Genomic DNA, 23,742 nt, shown 5'->3' on the forward strand with positions numbered 1-23,742 from the left:
CCACTTTGGCCTCCCAAAGCACTAGGATTATAGGCGTGAGCCACTGTACCCAGTGAAAAAAAATTCTGATGGTTTAAAATATTACATGAAATAATAAAATAACTGGAAGCAAACTCAATTTAGTATCTGGTCTCAAAGAGGAAGAACTCTCATTAACATAATGACTAAAGAAGAAAACAAAGACTTTGACTATGTAAACATTCACTATTTTGCACGTGAAAAAGTACCCTAAAGAAAACCAGAAACTGGGAAAGATGTTTGCAACACATACGGCAAATAATCACTATCCTTTATGTATGTAAAATTATTAATAGTATCTTTTATATATAATGTACTAGTAGTGTATAATATAAATACATTATATATGTATATATATATAAAATTCATAAAGGAGAGAGGTGTCAAAAAAGACAATAGAAACCTTTCCTAACCCCTCTTTTTCCTTTTTCACACAAAGTTATTTTTCCTTCTCTTCACCTCTTTTCTTAAAAAATATATAGTAATAGTCTCTCTCTCTCTATATATATATTTTTGTGTGTGTGTGTGTGATGGAGTATCACTCTGCCACCCAGCCTGCAGTGCAGTGGCATGGCCACAGCTTACTGCAATCTCTGCCTCTTGGGTTCAAGTGATCCTCCCGCATCAGCCTCCCAAGTAGCTGGGACTACAGGTGTGTGCCACCACGGCTGGCTAATTTTTATAATTTTTGTGGAGATGGGGTGTCACCATATTGCCCAGGCCGGTCTCAAATCTCCTAGGTGCAAGTGATCCACTGGCCTCAACTTCCCAAAGTGCTGGGATTACAGGTGTAAGCCACTGCCCCCAGCCAAGCCAATATATTTTAAGCACTTGCTATATGCCAAACACATTTCCAAGCGTTTCACATGCACCAACTCATTAAATTCTCACCAGCCATGAAGTAACATCATTATCATCCCTATTTTACAGATGAGATCACTGAGGCAGAGATTATACAACCAATGTGCAAAACTGGGGTTTGAATCTCAGCCATCAGAGTTCTTTTTTTTTTTTTTTTTTTTTTTTTTTTTGTGAGATTGAGTCTCACTCTGTCGCCCAGGCTGGAGTGCAGTGGCACGATCTCGGCTCACTGCAAGCTCTGCCTCCCGGCTTCACGCCACTCTCCTGCCTCAGCCTCCCGAGTAGCTGGGACTACAGGCACCTGCCACCATGCCCGGCTAATTTTTTGTATTTTTAGTAGAGACAGGGTTTCGCTGTGTTAGCCAGGATGGTCTCAATCTCCTGACCTCGTGATCCGCCTGCCTCGGCCTCCCAAAGTGCTGGGATTACAGGTGTGAGCCACTGCGCCTGACTCATCAGAGCGCTTAATCCCTGTTTGGCATAGACTGAACTTGTGAAATGAAGTCTGGCTATGTGCTTTAGAATCAAAAGGTGCAACAGGATTTGTAATGACATGGAGTATCCCCATTCTCCAGGGCCTGGTCCCCAACCCCACTGGGTGAGTGGTCCACCCATGTCCACTTCCTCATTTTCCATTCACCATTCAACCCACTGCACTTTGGTTTCTGTTCCACTCCTTCCACTGAAAACAACTCTGGCATAGAACACTGGTGACCTCCTGGCTGCCAAAACCAGAGCATACTTTTGCTTTCCACCTTGCCTGACCTCTCGACTGTACTTGCTACTTTTGGTCACACCTTCTGTAAAATTCTCTTCCTTGATTTATCTGATGCCAGTTCTTTCTGGCTTCTGTTCCTACTTCTCTGCCTCTCTTTCTCCTTTTACTTTCTGCTCAGCCCTTAAACATTTGCATGTTTAGGGTTCTGTCTCAGGTCTTGGGTGATGGCATTTATTTCCATGTCTACAATTACCCCCCAAGATTTTCTCCTGAGCTCCAGGTCCATAGCATCTAATGAATGCTTTCTTTTCACCTTGACTTCTCAAAGGCATAACAAATTGGGTCTGTCCCAAATCAAAGTGGTCATCTTCTCCCAAAAACATACCCTGCCCTTGGATTCTCTAATTCTGAGCCTGGCATTCCTCCATCTCCCTGCCCAAGCCAGCACCTAAATATCAATCTAACTTCCCCCGGCCTTTCTCGCTAACATTGGCTGTCAAGCCCTGTTGCTTCTGTGCTATAATATCCCTGAAATATATTTCCTCTGCTTATCTCCACAGCCATTGCCTCAGCTGAGGTCCACATCATTTCTTTCTAGAATTACTACAAATGTGCTGTCTCCAGTGTACTGATTATACTTCCATTAAAATGATTTTTTGAAAAGTTTCACTACACAGCTTAAATAAACTCCTTTTTGTGACTCCTCTGTAATTGCTACATTCTTTGTCTGGACTGGCTCTTCTTGACTATTTGCCTGCACTTGTCCTTCTAAATCCATTATTTAGAAAGCCTTCTCCAGTAGCTTCTGTCTGGGCATCCATCCATCCATCCACCTACCCACCCACCCACTCACCTATCTATCCATTCAGCCAGCCAGCCAGCCAGCCACCTACCCATCTACTCACTCACCTATCCTTCCATCCATCCATCCATCCATCCATCCATCCATCCATCCATCCACCCACCCACCCACTCACCTATCTATCCATTCAGCCAGCCAGCCAGCCATCCACCTACCCATCTACTCACTCACCTATCCTTCCATCCATCCATCCATCCATCCATCCATCCATCCATCCATCCATCCATCCACCCACCCACCCACTCACCTATCTATCCATTCAGCCAGCCAGCCAGCCATCCACCTACCCATCTACCCACTCACCTATCCTTCCATCCATCCATCCATCCACCCATCCATCCACCCACTCACCTATCCATCTACCCACACACCCATCCATCTGTCATCTATCAATATTTACTGAGGATCTGTTATGTTCTAAGAAGTAAGCTTTGGAACCAGGCAGAAAAGGTTTGTTTCCACAGAGATGGAAACTGTATTGCAAAGTTGTGCTTACTTTTGTCTTTGGTCAGGTGTGGTGGCTCACGCCTATAATCCCAGCGCTTTGGGAAGCCAAGATGGGAGGACTGTTTGAGGCCAGGAGTTTGAGACCAGCCTGAGCAACAGAGCGAGACCCCCATCTCTACAAAAATTTAAAAATTAGCCAGATACGGTGGCATGTGCCTATGGTCCCAGCTACTTGGAAGGCTGAGGCAGGAGAATCCCATGACCCCAGGTGGTCGAGGTTGCTGTGATCTGCGAGCTGTGATCACACCACTGCACTCCAGCTGGATGACAGAGCAAGACCTTGTCTTTAAAAAAGCAAACAAACTTTTGTCTTCCCCTCTTAAAGTTAAGAACTTTGAAGGTAGGAGCTCTGTTGGGTTCACCTTTTAATATTCAGTACTTTGGACATACAATCTCTCAGTGAATAAAGGAAGTTTTGTTTACCAACTACCTGGCCAGCCTGACTGAGCCTACCAGCTTCACACACCTATTAATCAATCAATACATAAATAAAATCAGAAAGGAAGAAAGGAAGGAAGTCTAGTTTGGTTGGACTTTTTCTTAGTGACACTCTGCTGACCTCTTCATAAACCCTGTTTTTTTTGTTGTTGTTGTTCTAAATGCTCATAAATCAGACCTAGAGCTGACTGACCCTGCTCTGTGGCTTTGATTTTCTACATCTTAAATTAGGTGTAGCAGAAAACTCACTCATGTCTTTGTTTACCCACCACTGGTAAAGAGAACATTTGCTTAACAATGTGGTGGGTATTTCCAAGCTCAGAGCAAGAAAACAAGAGAGCAGAATTCCTTAGTTCTTATATTTTGCAAGCTCTAGTAACTTACACCAGTGTAAAAAGAGGGAAGAGGGCGAAAGGATAAGGGAAGGATGCACTACAAATCCTGGATCCTACTTCAGGGTGCAGATAAGTGTGGGACATGTCTGACCAAAATGCTCACCATTGTGCTCTGAGGTTTTGCCATCTGCCAGTGAACAAAAGAATGAGTTGCCCAGCTACTTAAGTGGCTATTTAAAAAAGTCTTTTCAAGTCACAGTTTGAGCAGATTGGGGGTTTGAGATAGTTTTTCCTTTTTTGTTCACACAGCTCAAGCTGATACACATTACTTCCCTCCCCTGCTGGAACAAAGCCCCTAAGTAACATGCCTCCTGAGAGCATCTGGGGGCCCAGAAAGACCATTTTGATGGTTTCCCTTGTCCAGGATTGTCCTTTTCATGGGGCACCATGAGGCAGTGAAGCCCCAGATTTCATCTGTCATACTTCCATTCCAGTTCATCATCTCGCTGTCTCAGCTTAAATAGCACCTCCTCAGGAAAGCCTTCCTTGAACCTCACCTTCCCCATTGAAAATGAGCCTCAGGTCAGTCATGTCATAATACGCACTCATATGGTCTTGCATTTCTTCTTCATAGCACTTACGGCAATTATAACGAATCATTTGTGTCATTTCTGGTTTATTACTCAATCCTCTCTGCTGGACTCTAGACTCTCTCAGGACAGGGATGGTGTCCTCCACACTGAGGTGCCCCATGTCTAGCACATAGAAGGTGCTCAGAAAATGTCAACTGAATGGATAAATGACAGATGGATATCCAAGCCCTAAATGCCCACCATCTTTTTGTCTAACCCAACGCAAAGCTATAGCTAGAACTTTGTTTCATTCTAGCTTCACTTTCACTTGGGAAGACACAATTAGCTTTTCCTCTAATTCTGCATTGCTCAAGCTTCTAAAGCCGAGGCTCTCAAGAGTTCAAGGCTCCAGTGAGCTATGATCGTGTCACCGCACTCCAGCCTGGGTGACAGAGCAAGGCCCTGACTCTAAAAATTTTTTAAATTTAAACATTAAAAAAAGGTCAAGCCAAGGATCCCAAGTGTGCTGCCTCTTAGAATAACCACTACAACTTGGTAAAAATATAGATCCTTGGGCTTATCTTCTAGAGATTCTGATTCAGTGGCTTTGAGTCTGATAATCAACCAGGTTTGGAAACCACTTCTCTGGAGGATATGTTTGTGAAGGATAAAGGCTAGGAAGTTTAATTGGGGATATTAAGGCTGGATTTAAATAAAGGCATGAACAGATGTATAGTCCACAAGGAGATTTTGTTTCTTTCTCCCCACCCGCAAACAGGTAAAGAAAAACGTCATTATGGGCCAGGCGCTGTGGCTCACGCCTGTAATCCCAGCACTTTGGGAGGCTGAGGGGCGGATCACAAGGTCAGGAGATCGAGACCATCCTGGTTAACACGGTGAAACCCCGTCTGTACTAAAAATACAAAAAATTAGCCAGGCATGGTGGTGGGCGCCTGTAGTCCCAGCTACTCGGAAGGCTGAGGCAGGAGAGTGGCGTGAACCCGGGATGCGGAGCTTGCAGTGAGCCAGGATCATGCCACTGCACTCCATCCTGGGTAACAGAGTGAGACTCTGTCTCAAAAAAAAAAAAAAAAAAGAAAGAAAAGAAAAACATCATTATGAAAGAATGCAAATTAAAATGATAACAGATACCATTTTTCTCTTGACAGATTAGCAAAGATTAAACATTGAATAATACATTATGTTGGTTAGAGTGTGGGGAAATAGCTACTCTCATATTGCTGGTATGGTTCTCAATTGCTATATCCTCATTGGGGGACAATCTGGCAAACACATGTCCTGTTTGACAAACTTCTAGGAAGTAACTGGGCAAATACATGTCACATTACACCATTGCTTTTAGTTGTGCCTGAAATGACCTAATGTCTATCAATGGAGGGTTGCATCAATAACTTATTCACGCAATGGAAGACTGAATCTTTTAAAAGAATAATGCAGATCTATATGTTTTGATATGGAACCATTTCCCAGCTATAGCATTAAGTGAGAAATATTTTGTATTTGCATAAAAGGAGAAATGGTTATACCTATATGCACTTGCTTGAATGACTAGAATATCCCTGCCAAGACACAGTAGCAACAGTGGTGGTCCCGCTGGAGAGGAAAGAGGGGTCTGGATGTCAGGAGTGGAAGAGAGATACACTCTGCATGGTACACTCCTTGGTATGGTTGGTGTGGACACTCTCTTTAAATAAGTTCTTAAAAAAAAAAAAAATAGAGGCAGGGTCTTAATATGTTGCCCAAGCTGGGTCTTGAGCTCCTGGGCTCAAGCACTCCTCCCCACTCAGCCTCCTGCATAGCTGGGACTGCAGGTGTGTCCCAGCATGCCTGGCTAATTTTATATTTTTTGTAGAGATGGGGTCTTGCTATGTTGCCCAGGCTGGTATTGAACTCCTGAGCTCAAGTGATCATCCCACTTCAGCCTCCTGAGTGGCTGGGACTACAGGTGCATGCACTGCACCTAACTCCTTTAAATCAGTTTTTGTTTGTTTGTTTGTTTGTTTTTGAGACAGAGTCTTACTCTGTCACTGAGACTGGAGTGCAATGGTACAATCATGGCTCACTGAAGCCTCAACCTCCCTGAGGTCAGGTGATCCTCCTACCTCAGCCTCCTGAGTGGCTGGGACTACAGGCCTGTGCCACCATGCCTGGTAATTTTTTCTGTTTCATTTTTGGTAGAGATGGGGTTTTGCTATGTTGCCCAGGCTGGTCTCAAACTTCTGGGCTGAAGTGATCCACCCGCCTTGGCCTCCCAAAGTGTTGGGATTACAGGCGTGAGCCACTGTGCCCGGTCTAAATAAGTTCTTAACAGTCATTCTATGAAAGAGAGAAAGGGAGAGGCAGATAGATCCTGGAATAAAAAGACCCCAGGCCTGCAAACAAGAAAACTCCATAAGCGGTGGAGTGACCAGGGCCATCAGAGTCCGCTCTTCATCTTGCCATTCAGCTTCCATTGGGCCAAGGCTGACTCGGGGATTGGAGTCTGTGGCTTATTTGTGCTTCTATTGATAGGTTTGGGTGTTCTCAGTGCCCAATGAGGTCCATAAAGGTCAAATTTGGAGGGAGAAGGGGTTCTTGGTAAATGAGGTAAAATTGACGGAAGCGTGATGGGCTAAATAGACCTTGGATAGCTGAGTGACTTTCCACTAGGCTTTAATACAGTTATTGACATGCCTCATAGGCCTCTAAGCAGCCCAGAAAGATAGATGGTAATCTTACCTATTTGTGTTACTGACAAATATATAGTTAGTGTTTTGATGCCTTGCTTCCAGCATAGGTTCCATAAATGCTGTGTCTTGAAATTCTTTCCCCAAATGGCACCCTGTCCTATTAATCCATACAAATATGACCTTTTTTTTTTTTTTTTTTTTTTTTTGAGATGGAGTCTTGCTCTGTTGCTCGGCTGGAGTGCAGTGGCGTGATCTCGGCTCACTGCAACCTCCTCCTCCTGGGTTCAAGCTATTCTCTTGCCTCAGCCTCCCAAGTAACTGGGATTACAGGCACACACTACCATACCCAGATAATTTTTTGTATTTTTAGTAGAGACAGGCCAGGCTGGTCTCAAACTCTTGACCTCACCTCGGTCTCCCGAAGTGCTAGGATTACAGGTGTGAGCCACTGCAGCCGGCCAGAATATACAAACACAACCTTTAATGTAACTCCTGAAATGAATGGGATAACCATGGGAAAATCTGGGACCATGTTCCCTTTTGAAACAAACACCCTTTTCCATAAGCTGCACCCCATTGGTTATCCTTGAAAAAAAAAGATCTGTTCTCTCCAAGCCTATGGAAATGAGAATATTCTCTTACCAGGTGCATTCCTATAGAGGTGACCATTGCTGTCTCAATCTCTGTTCCCACATCTTCGACGAAGGGATACTCATCCTGCCGATGGATGATCACCTTAGCTCCAGTGGATGACACGAGGAATGGGTTGTATTCCTCTTCATTTATGTACAAAATGACTTGCAGCCCTGGGAGGATAAGGCAACCTGCTATGATCCAAGGCTAGGAAAACATTTCCTGGGGGTAACCCACCTCTCCCACTGCTTCAGGAGCTTCAAATCCAAGACCAGGTATTTCCAACAAGTGACAGGTGGACAAGGGCTAGACTGGAAGCTCCATGAGATTGGAATGCATGCCTGACTTGCTCTCTGCTGTGCCCCCATAGCTTAGCCCAAAACAGGGGTTCAAATGCAGTATCACTGTCACAGTTCTTGCTAAGCATATATTTTTGCCAAGTGTAAGGAAATTGCTACTCTGCCCAAGACATGCATCTCCATGTGATCCTTTGAGATGGGGAGTTCAGAACATTCAAAAGAACATGTATTACTCTGGCTGCTTAACCCCTCAGGGCGGGTACTCAGAGAGGAGATGAATCACAAATGGTGTTTCTGATCACTGGCCCAACTTCTCCTCCCACTCCTGCTCATGCCCCCTGCAGTCTATGCTGACCCAGCACCAGAGTAAACACAGTATCAGTGCACGTGGCAACTAAGAGTGAGGAGTTGCAGAATCCTGGCTCTGCTATGAATGGGCTGTCACCTCCAGCAATTCGCTGCCCCCCTCTGGGCTTATTTACAAATTGTTTACAGTTGTTTACAAATCATTTGCAATTGTTTACCAATTGCCCTTGTTTACAAATTGAATGTCAGTATAACCCTCAAAATTCTCTTCTTTCCATCCATAGAGACCCTGCTCATTCATGTATGGGCTGAGGTCCTTTGAAAATTGGACCTCAGGCCAGGTCACTCCCCGAAACCTGAAACTGTTCAGTGGCATCTCACTGGGTATATGGGAATGCCACAGAATAAACCTGGCTGCATCTGTCAAGGTGATGATGATACAGCCTCTGCCTACTTCTCCCTCCTCATCTCCTCCCACTGTCTCCCCATCTCAATAAGCTCCAAGCACACTGGTCTTATTTCTGTTTCTAGAACACATCTGATTCACGTCCTTCCCAGGGCCTTTGCCCTTGCTAGTCCCTGGAATGTTCTTGTGTAGACCTTAACATGAATCTTTTCCTCCTTAAATAGCCCTCCTTTTAGAGATCTTTCTGGGCCTTCTTATCCAAACTAACCCCCCTATCCAGACCCCAGCCACTCTGTCTTCCCACTCTGCCTCTTTCTTCCCTGAATAGCAGTCATTAGGATTTGTAACCAGGTCATGTCTGTGTAGTTGTGTACTCATTTTTCATCTCTCTCTCCCCATGAAAATGTAAGTTTCCTAACAGCAGCGAAGACATCTGTCTTTTCACTGCTGTGTCCCTGGTACATAGAAGAGGGCCTGGCAAACAGGAGAAACTCCATGCTTGGTAAGTGGATAAGTGAATCAGCGGGGTCTATATGGATGGAAAGAAAAGAATTTTGAGAGTTATTCTGACATTCAATTTGTAAACAAGGGCAATTTGTAAACAATTGCAAAGAATTGGTAAACAATTGCAAATGATTTGTAAACAATTGCAAACAATGTGTAAACAACTTGTAAACAATTGCAAACAATTTGTAAATAAGTTGTAAACAATGACAAACAAAGCCCAGAGAGGGGAAGTGAATTGCTTGAGGTCACACAGCCCCTCCATAGCAGAGCCAGGACTCTGCAACTTTTCACTTTCAGTTTCCAGATTACTTCTTCCCCATGAAGTATGTGCACTGAATTATAATTTCTTGCAGACTTAGTAAGAGCACAGACTACACAGGGACAAAGGCCAGGATTCCAAGTGTGGATTTCCTTTATGACAGGCCCTTACTTGTCCTGGTGGGAGTATATCTGCATATCACATCATTTTCAATTTGCATGGGACCTTTCAAGAATTCCTTTTGGGCATAAGCCAGGCCAATCTGTTCAGTTCCTACCTTCCCTACAAATGTAATCATAGTGGAATAGTAGTAATAGTAGTGCTGGAAATTGCAATGGTATTATTTTGAGGGTAGTAGCAGCAGCAGCAATGGTGGTAGACTGGTAACAATGCTAGTAACGGTAATAATAGTAGTAATAACAATAGCAACTAGCACTTACTGTGTGCTTTGTAGGTGTTATGGCTGAATTGTTTTCTGCCTCAAATTCATATGTTGAAGCCCTAACCCCCAAAGGGATATTATTTCGAGATAGCACTTTAATTAAGGTGAAAGGAAGTCATAGGCAGGGGGCTCTAATCTGATAGGACTGATGTCCTGATCAGAAGAGGAAGAGACATCACAGGCTTCTCTCTGTTGACACACCACAGAGGAAAGGCCATCTGAGGACATGGAGAGAAGACAGCCAGCCTTCCGCAACCCAAAGAGAGAAGCCTCACCAGAACCGAGTCTGCCTGTGCCTTGATCTTAGACTTTCTAGTCTCCAAAACTGTGATAAATAAATGTCTATTGTCCAAGGCACCCAGTCTCTGGTATTTTGTTATGGCTGTCCAAGCAGACTAACAGAGTGTAGAGCAGGTCTTATTCTAAGTCTGTATCTTAAGTCCTCTCAGTAATCTCACATGGGAGATACTATTATTAGTCCCACTTTATAGACGAAGCGCAGTAACTTACCCAAGGTCATACAGTGAATGGCCCAGCTGGGTTTCGGCTCCGTCCAGAATCTGTCACCTGAACTAAGATAAATGTGCGTCTACCTCCCTAATCTGTTCAGCATATCTGGGCTCAACTCCCTTTGGAAACCACCTGTCCTGCATTACTCACCCTAGCAGTGAGTTTAAACCAGAATAGTTTCCTAGCAGAAGGAACCCCAGTGATGTCCCTATCGCTCTCTCAAAGGTGGAGGAGAAGTCAAAAAGGAAAACAAACACCGACTTGGAAGGAAGGAACCAGCATGAACACTGATGGAAACACTGATAGAAAAAGGGCATCCCTGGTTTCTGGCCAAGTGGGAGAGATCCTACATTTCCAGAGGGCTCCTGCATCCCCACTGTCCTGCTGCCCCCATGTCCACTGTTGGAGGACCTCAAGATCTCCTTGGCACAGGTTTCCTTACCATATTCGCTGCCCCCCATGGAGGTGCTGAGAATGGTCTCATTTTCTCTGTTGTTGAAAGTATAGCAATTCCCATGCATCGGATGGTGGAAAAGCGTGAAATTCCTATGGAGGAAGAAAATGGGTCAGAAAGGGATCTCCCCCATGCGTCTTAACTGAAGTTGGGCAGGGCAGTGCTAATGGAGCCACCTCTCTTTGGGGAGAATGCGTGAGAGACGTGACTCATTTTCCCCATCTTGCTCCTGATCAAATGACAAACAAGGACCCTCATCCTGGTTGACACACATGGACATAGAACTAGGCTCTCTGCCTTCTGTTTTCTCTTGGAATTCTCTCACCTTCATCTCTATCCTGACTTGACATTCCTTGTGCCATGTCTGTCCCCAAATTCCTCCACTTTTGAATTTCTCAGCCAACACTTGACATTTTCCATTCAAATTCCCAGTCCTAGAAAATAATCCCCTGGGAAAGAATCACATCATCTGTGCCCTTACGTGACTTTGGAACCCAACTCTTAGGGAGACATGATTCCAATTATTTACTTTTTACAAGAACCAATCTGTCTGCTAACATATACAGATAGATGAAAGAGGCTTAGTGTTTTATTTTATTGTATTTTATTTTATTTCTGAGACAGGGTCTTGCTCTGTTGCCCAGGCTGAAGTGCAGTGGCACAATTATGGCTCACTCTAGCCTCAACCTCCCAGACTCAAGCAATCTTCCCACCTCAGCCTCCTGAGTAGCTGGGACTACAGGCATGTGCCATTATGCCCAGATAAGTTTTTGAATTTTTTTTGTAGAAAGGAGGTTTTGCCACATTGCCCAGGCTGGTCTCAAACTCCTGAGCTCAAGCAATCATCTTCCTCAGCCTCCCAAAGTGCTGGGATTACAAGCATGAGCCACTGTGCCCAGCCCAGGAACACTTTAGAATGTCTCACCCACTGCCCAGTCACTATAAGGGATCTGAGTGTTATCATAAAGGTGAAAGGTTTGAAATCTCACATATTCGAACATGGGCCTTTGTCCTCCCATCCCTCCCTCCTTCTCTTCCTTCCTTCCTTAGAACGATGGTTCTTAATCATCAGTATGCATGATGGTAATATACAAGGTTAGGTTATATGCACACTATATGACAAAAACAGCAATTACTTTTGTGCCTATCTAATACCTTGTGGGTTAGTGTTTTTTTGTTTTGTATTGTTTTGTTTTGAGACAGAGTCTTGCTCTGTAGCCCAGGCTGGAGTGCAGTAGCGCAATCAATCTTGGCTTACTGCAACCTCTGCCTCCCGGGTTCAAGTGATTCTCCTGCCTCAGTCTCCTGAATAGCTGGGACTACAGGTGTGCATAACCATGCCTGGCTAAGTTTTGTATTTTTAGTAGAGATGGGGTTTCACTGTGTTGGCCAGGCTGGTCTTGAACTCCTGACCGCAAGTGATCCATCCACACTAGCCTCCCAAAGTGCTGGGATTTAGGGACGTGAACCACCATGCCTGGCCAGCTACCTTGTTTTTAATGAGTAGTTTAATGAGTTTAAGGATATTTTGATTTTATGTCATGTACACCTCACTCGCTGACTCTAGAACACAGCTCCCATGTAAGCAGTTTCCAAAAGGCAGCGTCAGTGAGAAGAGCACCCTTTGCTCCCAAGACCTATCATCAAGGCTGTAGATTCCTGCAAGGGGCCTGGTACTCAGAGCTGCCAGTCCTTAGAGGCTGAGAGAGCAGCATTCTCTCCTGACCTGGCATCACAGGACACTCCATCAAAGAAGCAGGTTACCAGCAGCTCCTCAGCAGAATAGCTCATGTTGATTTTCTTCTCCAGAGGCACCTGTGCCATGATGTTCATGTAGTGCAGCTTATACCACTCCTGAATGGCATTGATTCCCGAGCTGAAGGTGTAGGTGGCACAGTCGGAGGTGTCATTTGAGCACTGTGAATAAGAGGAGATGCGAGGCTGAAGCCATCGGTCCTATCGCTACTCTTCAGAAGGACCATAAGAATGAGGGACTGAGACTCCAGGCCAGATACTCAGGGGAACAGGTTGGATATCTGGGGCAAGGATGGGTTTCCTCTCACTTCTAGGGGTTGGGAGTGATCATCCTCAAGCCTCAAGGACCAAAAAGGGGCTGAGTGAGAAAGGACACAGAGTCCTACTCCTGCAACTCTGCACTACTTGCCCACCAAGGAAGAAGCAAAACCAGCTTCTTCAGGGTCCCTAGGCACCTAGGCTTCATCCAATTGATGCTACTACGTTCCTAACAACCTTTCCCATTTCCTATCATATCAACAGTCAAGACATCTGGATTCCAGCCCAGACTCTGCAGGAGGAGGAGAGACTACTTCTCTGCACGATCTTAGGCAAGTTATTCTGTGCCCATTATCTCACCCACAAAATGTTGACTGAAACACCATCCTTCCCAACCACGTGTGGTAGCTGGGAGGACCCACGTTTGAAATATACAATGAGAACTTTATAGGGAAGCCATTGTACATTCCAAATGTTCTCATTACACAAAGCTTGGAAACTTTTCTAAATGGACAGATGTCAACTGATTTTGGCTGGTTGCAGTGGTTCATGCCTGTAATCCTAATGCTTTGGAAGGTTGTAGTGGGAAGACTGATTGAGGCCAGGAATTCGAGACCAGCCTGGGCAACATGGCTAGACCCCATCCCCACAAAAAATAGAAAAATTATCCAGGTGTGGTGATGCATTCTTGTAGTCCAAGCTACTTGGGAGGCTGAGGTGGGAAAATTGAGCCCAGGAGTTCTAGGCTGCAGTGAGCTATGATTGCACCACTCCCACCTGGGTGACAGAGTGAAATCTTGTTTCTAAAACAAACAAATAAACATATATATAAAGAGTTGATTTTGGTATCAAGAAGAACCTTGCAGATATCCTGTGAAAGGACCCAAGAAGACTTTGAAATCTCAATGATTTAGAAGAAGGTCCATTTTTCAGGATTTGGGACTATAGCTACAAGGTCACACAATTGGCAATCAAGCCTATAAGGTATGGACATAGCCCCTGTCCTCCAGAGGTGGCTGGGGCATGGAGAGGGAGGGTGGTGATAGAGTTTGCCCAGGAAGGTACTAGAATTCATTTTCAGTGAATGGCATTTCTCAAGAGCTCCTCAGGCCAGGTGCGGTGGCTCATGCCTGTAATCTCAGCACATTGGGAGGCTGAGGTAGGGGGACCACCTGAGGTCAAGTGTTCGAGACCAGCCTGACCAACATGGTGAAACCCAGTCTTTACTAAAAATACAAAAACTTAGCCAAGCATTGTGGTGCATGCCTGTAATCCCAGCTACTCAGGAGGCTGAGGCAGGAGAATCACTTGAACCCAGGAGGTAGAAGTTGCAGTGAGCCGAGATCACACCACTGCACTCCAGCCTGGGTGACAGAATGAGACTCTGTTTCAAAAAAAAAAAAAAAAAATCCCCTCAAATGGGACCAAAAGGGAAAATGAAGTCAGGCCAAGTACCTCATGAAGGCAAGTACTGCAGGAACATTGACGTTTCTGCTGTTCATTGTCCATCTTTTTCTTTCGGGTGCCTGCACCTCAATTTTGCTTTGGAAGAATTTCCTTTCCCCCTCTGGATACAGCCTGGTAAAATTGTCCATGAAGATACTCCACCATCCATTAGCCAAAGGGTGATTAGGTGACCCAAGCTTCACCAACCAGATAGTCCCAAGATGGAATTTGACTCTTAAGCATTAACAACACCAACAAAAACTGAACATATTTGATGCTTCTTTACTCCAGCAGCAATATCTGAAATGACTTTTCATCATTTTTTGCTACCCAGATCTCTGCAGCTGCCCTAATTTCTTCCCTTTGAGAGGCCTCCAAGAGTTACTGGTTGCCTTCTAATACATTTCCCCCCAGTCTGCCCCCCACTACTTAAAATTACCTGAATCAGTTTCAGTTGTTTGCAGCTGAATCATCCCAGCTGGGTGTCTTTCCTTTCTTTTCTTTCTTTCTCTCTTTCTTTCTTTTTTTTTAAAAATAATTTTACTTTAAGTGCTGGGATACATGTGCAGAACATGCAGGTTTATTACATAGGTATACATGTGCCATGGTGGTTTGCCGCACCTATCAACCAGTCACCTAGGTTTTAAGCCCTGCATGCATTAGATATTTGTCCTAATGCTCTCCCTCTGCTTGCCCCCCACCTCTCCCCCCGCTTTATTTTTTAACAGAGTCTCATTCTGTCACTCAGGCTGGAGTGCAGTGGCACCATCTGGGCTCACTGCAACCTCCACCTCCTGGGTTCAAGCAATTCTCTTGCCTCAGCTTCCCAAGTAGCTGAGATTACAGGCATGTGCCACCATGCCCTACTAATTTTTGTATTTTAGTGGAGACAAGTTTTACCACATTGGCCAGGCTGGTCTCGAACTTCTGACCTTAGGTGATCTGCCTGCCTTGGCCTCCCAAAGCGTTGGGATTACAGGCATGAGTCACTGTGTCTGACCCCAGCTGGGTGTATTTCTTCCAGTTGGACCACAGGGGCTAGTGGCCAAGGAGAAGAGTCCTGGACCCAGCCCATCCCATGCCCCTAAGCAGTGAAAGAATAAGAAGGTGAAATCTTACCAGTTGGAATCCCACCACCTGCTTGGACTCGATGTGCATGACATTTGAAGCCTTGTGAATGATGCTACCGCCAACTTTCCGCTTCCTCCCTGTGAAGAAGTCCCTGGCCTTGCCCTTCTCATCCTGATCAAAGATCAGCAGCGGGATCCGGTGGGAGAATCTAGGCTGCTTTCCCTCCGAGATGGAGCTCCAGGACTCCGCCTCTCGGCGCTTCCGGGACTCTGGAAAGCCATACAGGGACTTCAGGGCCTCTCTGGTCTCCTGTTCCAAGTCAGCTAGAAAGTGGCGCACGGTGCTGTATCTGCCAAGGTGGGGAGGAAAAGTCAGGGAGAGGGGAGGCGGCCCTGGCAGAACACTGGTGCTCCTCCAGGCTGTTTTCCATCAACATGTGTCAGCCTCGTGCCCACCTTTCCCAACTCCTTGGCAGAGGAGACCACGCCTTTCATGACTTGACCCATCCAAAGTGACCCCTGGCTCCAGCAAATAGGGAAAGGCTCATGGGTGACCCATATGTGACTTCCTGTGGCTTCACCTCTGCCACCACTGTCTGCTTGCTCTCGGGGTGTGTTGATGAGTTTGTCCCGACCAGCATTTCTGGAGTGGTGACTGTCAGGTGCCTCCCATAAACCAGCCACAGCGAGGACAAGTAAATAACTGCCAATCAGGAGTCTACCTAATGGGCAGGCTCCTTCTCCACCCAGCTCACTCTGCCTCTGCATGCTGATTGTCCTCAAATCTGTGCTGGGGGGAAGGAGGGTATAACTGTTACCTCAATGACCCCCAAGAACACAAAATAGTTATAAAGGAGTTGCCTGCATGAAGCACAATACACCATCTTTTAATTTTCACAAATCAAATGGTTCCAGCCTCCTCTTCACTCTCTCCTCTCTCCTTTCTCCCACTTGCTCTAGGCATAGGCAGCAGAGCATAGCAATTGAGAATAGAAACCCCTGGGTTTAGCAAAACTACCTGAGTTTAGGTTCCCCATCCTGGTACTGGCTACCTGACCTTGGACAAATGTCTTAGCCTTTCTGTGTCTTAGCTTTCTCCTTTGTAAAATGGCATTTGTTGGGAAGGTTCAATGAGTTTATTATATATAATAAACACACACAGACATACATATAGATAATTAAATGGCCTCTATTATTGTAATATTTTAGAGACAGGGTCTCACTCTGTTGCCCAGGCTGGAGTACAGTGGTGCAATCATGGCTCGCTGCAGCCTAGAATTCCTGGGCTCAAGCAATCCTCCTACTTCAGCCTCCCAAGTTGCTGGGACTATGAATGTGTGCCATCACACCTGGCTAATTTAAAATAAAATGTTTTTAGAGAGGGGGTCTTGTTCTGTTGCCCAGGCTGGTCTCGAATTCCTGGCCTCAAGCAATCCTCATGCCTTGGCTTCTGAAAGTGCTGAGATTTCAGGCATGAGCCACTGTGCCTCTATTGTTAATTATATTAATGTTATTATATTTATTAAGACTTTATTCCTCCACTACAGTATAAGCTCCACTAGGGCAAATACTGTGTTTGGGTTGTTCAGTTCTCCATCCCAGAACCTAGTACAGTGCATGACAGTTTATAGATGCTGAGTAAATTATTATGGAAAAATAATGGATGGAAAGAAGGAAGGAGGACCAGAGAGAGAGAGAAGGAGGGAGGGAGAAAGAAAGAAGAGGAAGACATGGAGGGTGGAGAAAGAGTCTTAGACTTGATCTTGATTTTGAGCTTTGCACCAACTCACTGATGACTCTGGTCAAGTTAGTTTCCTTTGATAATTTCCTTCCCTGTTCTTCTTCCCTTCTCCCCACCCCTGCTCTGACAAAGTCTGCCTGATTCTGACCTGCCTCACGGACCAGTTTTCCATAATCCTGAGAAGGACTCTGATGACCCATTTAGAACAGGTCCTGCCGAGGATGATAGGGCAGTCCCAAGGGCTGATCACACCCAGGGCCCGATGATCTCAATTAATGGGGTTGGGTTTATTCAGATGAGGGTTTGGGGCAGCTGAGGTGCTTACAGAAGTCACCTGGGTGTCACTTCTGAGTCAGCCTGGAGCTCACTCATGCTGCAGGGGGAGTGAACATGTGAGCTTGGAGAGCCAGGGGCGCGGAGGCAGATGGGGGTTGGCTAATTTGGGCTTAGTATGGGGAGAGTGCAGAGGGGGTTAGTTCGTTCCAGGCCTCTTCAAAGTGAAACAAATCCTGCAGCTTCCTCTTTCTACTCTCTCCGGCCTAGCCCATCCTCAGAAGTCATTGATGGGGTGGGTGTGGTGGCTCACTCCTGTAATCTCAGCACTTTGAGAGACCAAAGTGGCAGCATCACTTGAGCTCAGGAGTTTGAGACCAGCCTGAGTAACATAGCGAGACTCCAACTCTTAAAAAATAAAAAATTTTAGCTGGATATGGTGGCATGTGCCTATAGTCCCAGCTACTCAGGAGGCTGCAGTAGGAGCTTCCTGCAGGCTCCTACTTGAGCCCAGGAGGTCGGGGCTGCAGTGAGCTATGATTGCACCACTGCACTCCAGCTTGGGTGACAGAGTGAGACCCTGCCTCCAAAAAAAAAGGCCAGGTGCGGTGGCTCACACCTGTAATCCCAGCACTTTGGGAGGCCAAGACAGGTGGATCACCTGAGGTCAGGAGTTCAAGACCAGCCTGGCCAAACATGGTGAAATCCCGTCTCTACTGAAAATACAAAAAATTAGCCTGGCGCGGTGGTACACCCCTGTAGTCCCAGCTACTTGGGAGGATTGTTTGAACCTGGGAGGTGGAGGTTGCAGTGAGCCAAGATCGCGCCATTGCATCCCAGCCTGGGCAACAAGAGCGAAACTCCATCTCAAAAAAGGAAAAAGAAAAGAAAAAAAAAGTCACTGATGGTCTGAAAACTTGGTACATACAGATTCAGAACAGGGGAGAGGGCTGTTTACCAGCATTAGCAACAAATTCAAATTTCTAGAAAGCACATTTGTAGGCTGGAATCGACGTCCAGGCTGCCAGTGTGTCACTTTCAGGAGGGGCTTTGGCCTCTGTGGGGGGCCTGGCTCCCTACTCGCCTTTCCCTGCTCATGCGTCTTACTTGTAGGGGTTGATGTTGCAGATGGTGACCGCAGGAAAATCCAGCTTCCGGAAGTGGACTTTGATGGAAACTGAGACAGTATAGAAGGAGAAGACGAGGAGGGCACACTGCCAGAGGATGAGGGCGACGGCAGTCAGTGTGAACCCGATCCAGAGGAGGCGGCGCAGACGGCCGCGGGACACCACGATGCGGCGGCAGCCATGGGTGTTGGTGTTGAGGCAGTACCACCGCATCAGCTCTTTAATGGTCGGCGCCTGAGGGCCCGTCACGGGCAGATTCTTCTTGATTTTGGTTTTGATCTTCTCTCCGGGAGCCATGGCGAGGATGGGACTTTGAGGACGGGACTTTGAGGAGGGGCGTGCTGGAGGGGCAAAGAAGAGAAGCAGGTGAGCTGGCAGGCACTAGCCGGCTAGTGTGTCCCTGGAGACCACAGTCTGGGAAACACCAGTCCACGCGCCCTTAGAGACCTCCTTCCTCTGTTCCTCTGTGGCTTAGGCACTTTGCATTCTGAAGCCTTGGCCCCTTTTCCAGGGGACATTTGTTTTTGGCCACCACAGCTGCCAGAGAAGCTGCCTACTTGTCTTACGGCCCCCAGGCCTAGCCATACGGGGGCTGGGTGAGGTGCAACCTGCGAAGCGCTGGCTGGACAGGCTGCAGGACTGTTTCTCGGGTTCCTGGGCAGGAACTCTGAAAGCAGCCCCATCAGCTCTCTTATCAGGCAGGGGTACCCGTGCCTTATCACCTCCAGTAGCCCGCCTTCCTCAAGGGCAGCATTCCTATCTCATTATGCCCCCTGGTGCCTAGCACAGTGTCTGGCACAGAGTAGTGCTCGGCAGATTGTAACTGACAGATGAAATCTGCCAAGAAAATTTCCCGGCAGCCACCTTAGATCATGTTCCTGGCTGCATTTTCCCCAGCCTTTTCTCTGAGGCTTTATTATAAGTGAAACGATTTCTCTTTCATTTCTTCTCTTTACAGTCAAGCTCTTAATGTTTCTAGATCACCTGATGTAACAATAACCTACAACTATTGGCCACTTAGTGTTTGCCAGGCATTGTGCCATATTTCCTTGATTATAAGATACCATTAATTTAGAGAATGCCCTTGATTTAATAACAGCTTTAGGGGAGAGTACCAGTATTGGAAAGCAAATTATCACATTCATCAATGTACACAATGCATCTCAACTATACAAACTTTACAATGAGAAATAATTTTAGAAATGGACTAATATACCACATAAAAACTTATTTCATGTTTATAATATATAGTCTCATTAGTCTCATAAGTAAATTAGTCTCTCTCTATAAATATACACATAGCCTATATATATTTCATTTTGTGTTTCAATAATTCCATGAAGTAGGCATGCCATTATTATATCCTGTTACAGAGGAGAAAAAGGGGCTCAGAGAGGTTGAATATCTTGTGTAAGATGATGCAGCTGGTTAGTGGAGGAGCTGGATGGAACCTTGCAGCCTTCACCGCTATGGCATATGCCTTTGAGGGGCCTGGTAGTATGCTGGGTGCAGAGAGTTAATTAACAGTACCAAGAACTAAAGGTAGGAGTAAAGAGAAGGAATACAGAGCTATTTAATTTCCAAACTCTGAACAGTGCGCATGACCACTTCCCAAGACTTGTGAGCACTAGTATTGGGGGTGGGGGATATATGAAAACTGTGTCCCCCTATGCCTTCTACAGTGACAAAGGCAAATTAGGACATATCCTAGGGTATACAGGGTGGTCCCCAGGACCAGAGAGGGCCTGTGTCTGTGACTTCGATGTGCCCCATCAAGATTTTTAGGCAGGATTCGGAACCTGCAGAGTTATGTCTTTTTTTCCCACCCTGAACCCATGAAATGTGGGCTAAAATTGGAAGCTGGAGCAAAGCTAGGAGGCTTCCAAGCTTATGATGCTAGTGGGTTTAAGGCCTCTGATGGAAAGGAAATGGAGTGCTGGGCATGGAGGTGAGATGCCCAGAGCAGCCAAACTGCTCTAAACCCTCCATAGATTGATATGATTTTACCGGGATGAAGAACACCATCAAAATGATGCTAGTAGCCTCTGGGCAAGAGGAATATAATTTATTTTTTTATCACTTAAAATATTGCCTATCCTTACCTCCTCCCTCACTACAATCCAAAAAAATAAAAAATAAAGAAAGAAAGAAGGAAAGAGAAAAAAATTAGGAAGAGTTTGTTTTTAAAATCTGGGTCCAGGTTCAATTGCTTGTCAAATAAAACTACAGCCCTCCTCTGTGAATGTTCAACAGAAGCTGTGATTCTGGAAGCTCCTATCCCCAGCTGTCAGGGGTCCCTCTACCCCATCAGCCCCTTCCCCAGAATCGACCTTGACCCCAATGGATCAGTCGACAACGTCAGAGGAGCCCCAAGTGAAGGAAGGGAACCGATCTTGCTCTTTGCAAAACAGATAAAATATTCATGTAAATAATATTTCAACTTCAAAGCAAAACAAGACTGTAGCTACCATTAGATTATGCAGCCTGAGCCAATGTGATACCCTTGGTGGAAGAATTACTAGCTGATATCCAGCACTTACTCTTCTAAGTACTTTGCAGGTGTCACCTCATTTAATTTTCACAACAATCGTCTGAGGTAGGTATCACAACCACTCCCATTGTACAAATGAAACAGATGCTGACAGGTTAAGTAGCTTGCCCAAGGTCACACTAGAAAGTGGCTGAGCTGGGATTTGCACCTAGGAGTCCCTTTAACAACTAGCAGCTAGGCTGCTCCTCAATCATTAATAATAACAGCAGCAGGGAAAGCAGCAATAATAGCAGCTATTACTTATTGACCCCTTTCTCTACTCCCAGGCATCCCACTCAGTCCTTTTCACACACTACCTGATTTAATCCTCACTACAGTTATATGAGGTGCTATTACTTGGCCCATTTCACAGAGAAGGAAACTGAGGCACACAGGTTGGGTAATTTGCCCAAGACCACACAAGTAGAAAGGATTTGAAGGGTTCTTTAGAATTCCAGGGCCCTGGCTCACCGCAGCGACTCCGTGCACCCCCTCCTCGCCTACCACCGACTTTGCCTGTCCCCCATCCCACAGTGCAGGACCCCAAAGCTTGGGGAGGGATGAGAGATTTGCCCCAAGTCTAGCGTTGGGTTCGCTGGACCGGAGAGTTCCCGATCAGTGCCCGTCCCGAAGGGCGACTCCTGTGCAGAAATCACTTGAACTCAGCCTCAGGGCCCGGACCCGAGCTCCTGCCGAGCGACCCCGCCGCCCCTGCCCTCCCGGCGCAGAGCGAGCGGGCGCTGTCCTGTGGCGGAAGCCACGTCTGCCCCGGGGGAGCGCCGGCTGAAGCCGCTGAAGGGAATCCAACCAGCCCACTTCAAGTGTTTGCTTCTTTCTGCACCGAGTCACCCCGGAGAAAGCATTCCAGAGGGTAGAAGGAACAGTAGCGGCCAGGTCCACGCGACTCACTCCGGCAGGGAAGGGGGCTGAACAGGCGCTGGGCGGAGAAAAGAGGCCAGGTGCGGCCCGAGACCACCAGACCCCCGGACTCTGAGTGGCTCTCGACTGGCTTCTGCTCCGGGCCACGGCGTGGGTAGACCCCGGAGAGCTGGCCGCTACCGCCCGGGCAAGATGTCCCAGCAACCCGGGCACCGGGAAGCCGCCACCGGCTGATGCTGGCTCGGCCACCTACCGCGCTGACGGCGTCCGACGCCCTGGCGCCCGGCAGCCTCTCCGGTGCCCAGAACCCCCGAGCTGGTCCGACCCAACCCGGCTGAACTCACCTTTCGGTTCCAAAGGGTCCAAGGCTCATGAATGAGCGATCCGGGTGCGCTGCTCCTCTGCTCGCTCTCGGGCTAGCATCCCCTGGCAGCGCCACCACGGGATCTTGTGGGTCGGCCGGGCCCCGCCCCCTAGGGCCCCGCCTCCCCAGGCCCCGCCCCCACCTGCCCAGGTGCTTTCCCCAGGCCGCCAGGCACCTGAGACCGCCCGCAGCGGGCCACGACTTCGCAACGCCCCCTGGCGCCCCGAGGCCGCTCTGCGCCCCAGCCCGGCCTGCGCTGTGCCTTCCTGGGCCACCGCGCAGTGCCTGCTGCCGCCCCGAGGCCGCCCTGCCACCCTGCATTCCCGCTGGGTCTCTGCGGCATTTACCCCAAGGCGCCTAGCAGCGCCTCCCGCCCCCTATTACTGCCCCGCGACTTCCTTCCGCTCTCGTCCGGATGGCAGGTGCCTGCGCTAGCACCAGCAGGAATCCCACGCAGCCTCGCTCCTCGGACTCCCTCCAGACCTGCAGCGTGAGGCCACTTCAGTGCCCACCTGCGTCCGGCTGTAGGCAGCAGGGGCTGTTCAGCCAGGCCACTCATCCTTTGACCTTTTCAGCTGCTTCTTTCTCTTTCTTTCGTTCTTTCCTCCTTCCTTCCTTTTTCTTTCTTTTCCTCTTTCCTTTTTTTTTTTTTTTTTTTTTGACGGAGTCTCGCTCTGTCGCCCAGTCTGGAGTGCAATGACGCGATCTCAGCTCACTACAACCTCCGCCTCCCGGGTTCAAGCAATTCTCCTGCCTCAGCCTCTCCAGTAGCTGGGGTTACAGGCGCGCGCCACCACGCCCAGATTAATTTTTGTTTTTAGTAGAGACGCGGTTTCACCATGTTGGCCAGGCTGGTCTCAAACTACTGACCTCAGGTGATCCACGCGTCTTGGCCTCCCAAAGTGCTGGGATTACAGGTGTGAGCCACCGCGCCTGGCCTGTCCTTCTTTCTCTTTCTCTCTTTCTTTCCTTTCTTTCCTCCTTACTTCCTTGCCTGCCTGCCTTCCTTCCTTTCTCTTTCTTGCTTGCTTGCCTTCCTTCTTTCCTCCCTCCCTCTTTCTCTCTTCTTTCTCTCTCTTCCTTCCTTCCTCCCTCCGTCCCCCCTCCCTCCTTTCTTTCTTTCTCTCTGTCTGTCTCTTTCTTTTTCTTTCTTTCTTTCTTTCTTTCTTTCTTTCTTTCTTTCTTTCTTTCTTTCTTTCTTTCTTTCTCTTTCCTTCCTTCCTTCCTTCCTTCCTTCTTTCTTTCCTCTCTTTCTCTCTTTCTTTTTTTAACAGGGTCTCCCTCTGTCACCTTAGCTGGAGTGCAGTGCTGCAATCATAGCACACTGTAGCTGCCAACTCCTGAGCTCAAGCGAGCCTCCCGCTTCAGCCTCCCAAACAGCTGGAATTACAGAGGTAAGCCACCTTTTCTGGCTTCAGCTGCCTTTTTATAGGGACTCAGATAATTACAAGAAACGAGATTAGAAAACTGCAATTGGGAGGG

The 23,742-nt window shown here is 47.1% G+C and overlaps 1 protein-coding gene across 1 annotated transcript in view; it reads right to left on the reverse strand.

Annotated features, from left to right (window-relative positions):
* The window catches only part of SCNN1G (sodium channel epithelial 1 subunit gamma), a 34,147-nt gene extending 11,820 nt beyond the window's left edge, over nucleotides 1–22,327 (reverse strand). The window contains exons 1-6 of the mRNA XM_002826223.5: nucleotides 22,241–22,327; nucleotides 18,468–18,828; nucleotides 15,396–15,696; nucleotides 12,544–12,734; nucleotides 10,806–10,909; nucleotides 7,644–7,807 (exon numbers count right to left, since the gene is read on the reverse strand). Of these exons, the coding sequence (XP_002826269.1) occupies nucleotides 7,644–7,807; nucleotides 10,806–10,909; nucleotides 12,544–12,734; nucleotides 15,396–15,696; nucleotides 18,468–18,784 (1,077 nt within the window). The 5' untranslated portion in view covers nucleotides 18,785–18,828; nucleotides 22,241–22,327. The remainder of the gene's footprint in view (nucleotides 1–7,643; nucleotides 7,808–10,805; nucleotides 10,910–12,543; nucleotides 12,735–15,395; nucleotides 15,697–18,467; nucleotides 18,829–22,240) is intronic.
* Between the last annotated feature and the right edge of the window lie 1,415 nt (nucleotides 22,328–23,742).

Source organism: Pongo abelii, chromosome 18 (genome assembly GCF_028885655.2).
Source record: "Pongo abelii isolate AG06213 chromosome 18, NHGRI_mPonAbe1-v2.0_pri, whole genome shotgun sequence".
NCBI lineage: Eukaryota > Metazoa > Chordata > Mammalia > Primates > Hominidae > Pongo > Pongo abelii.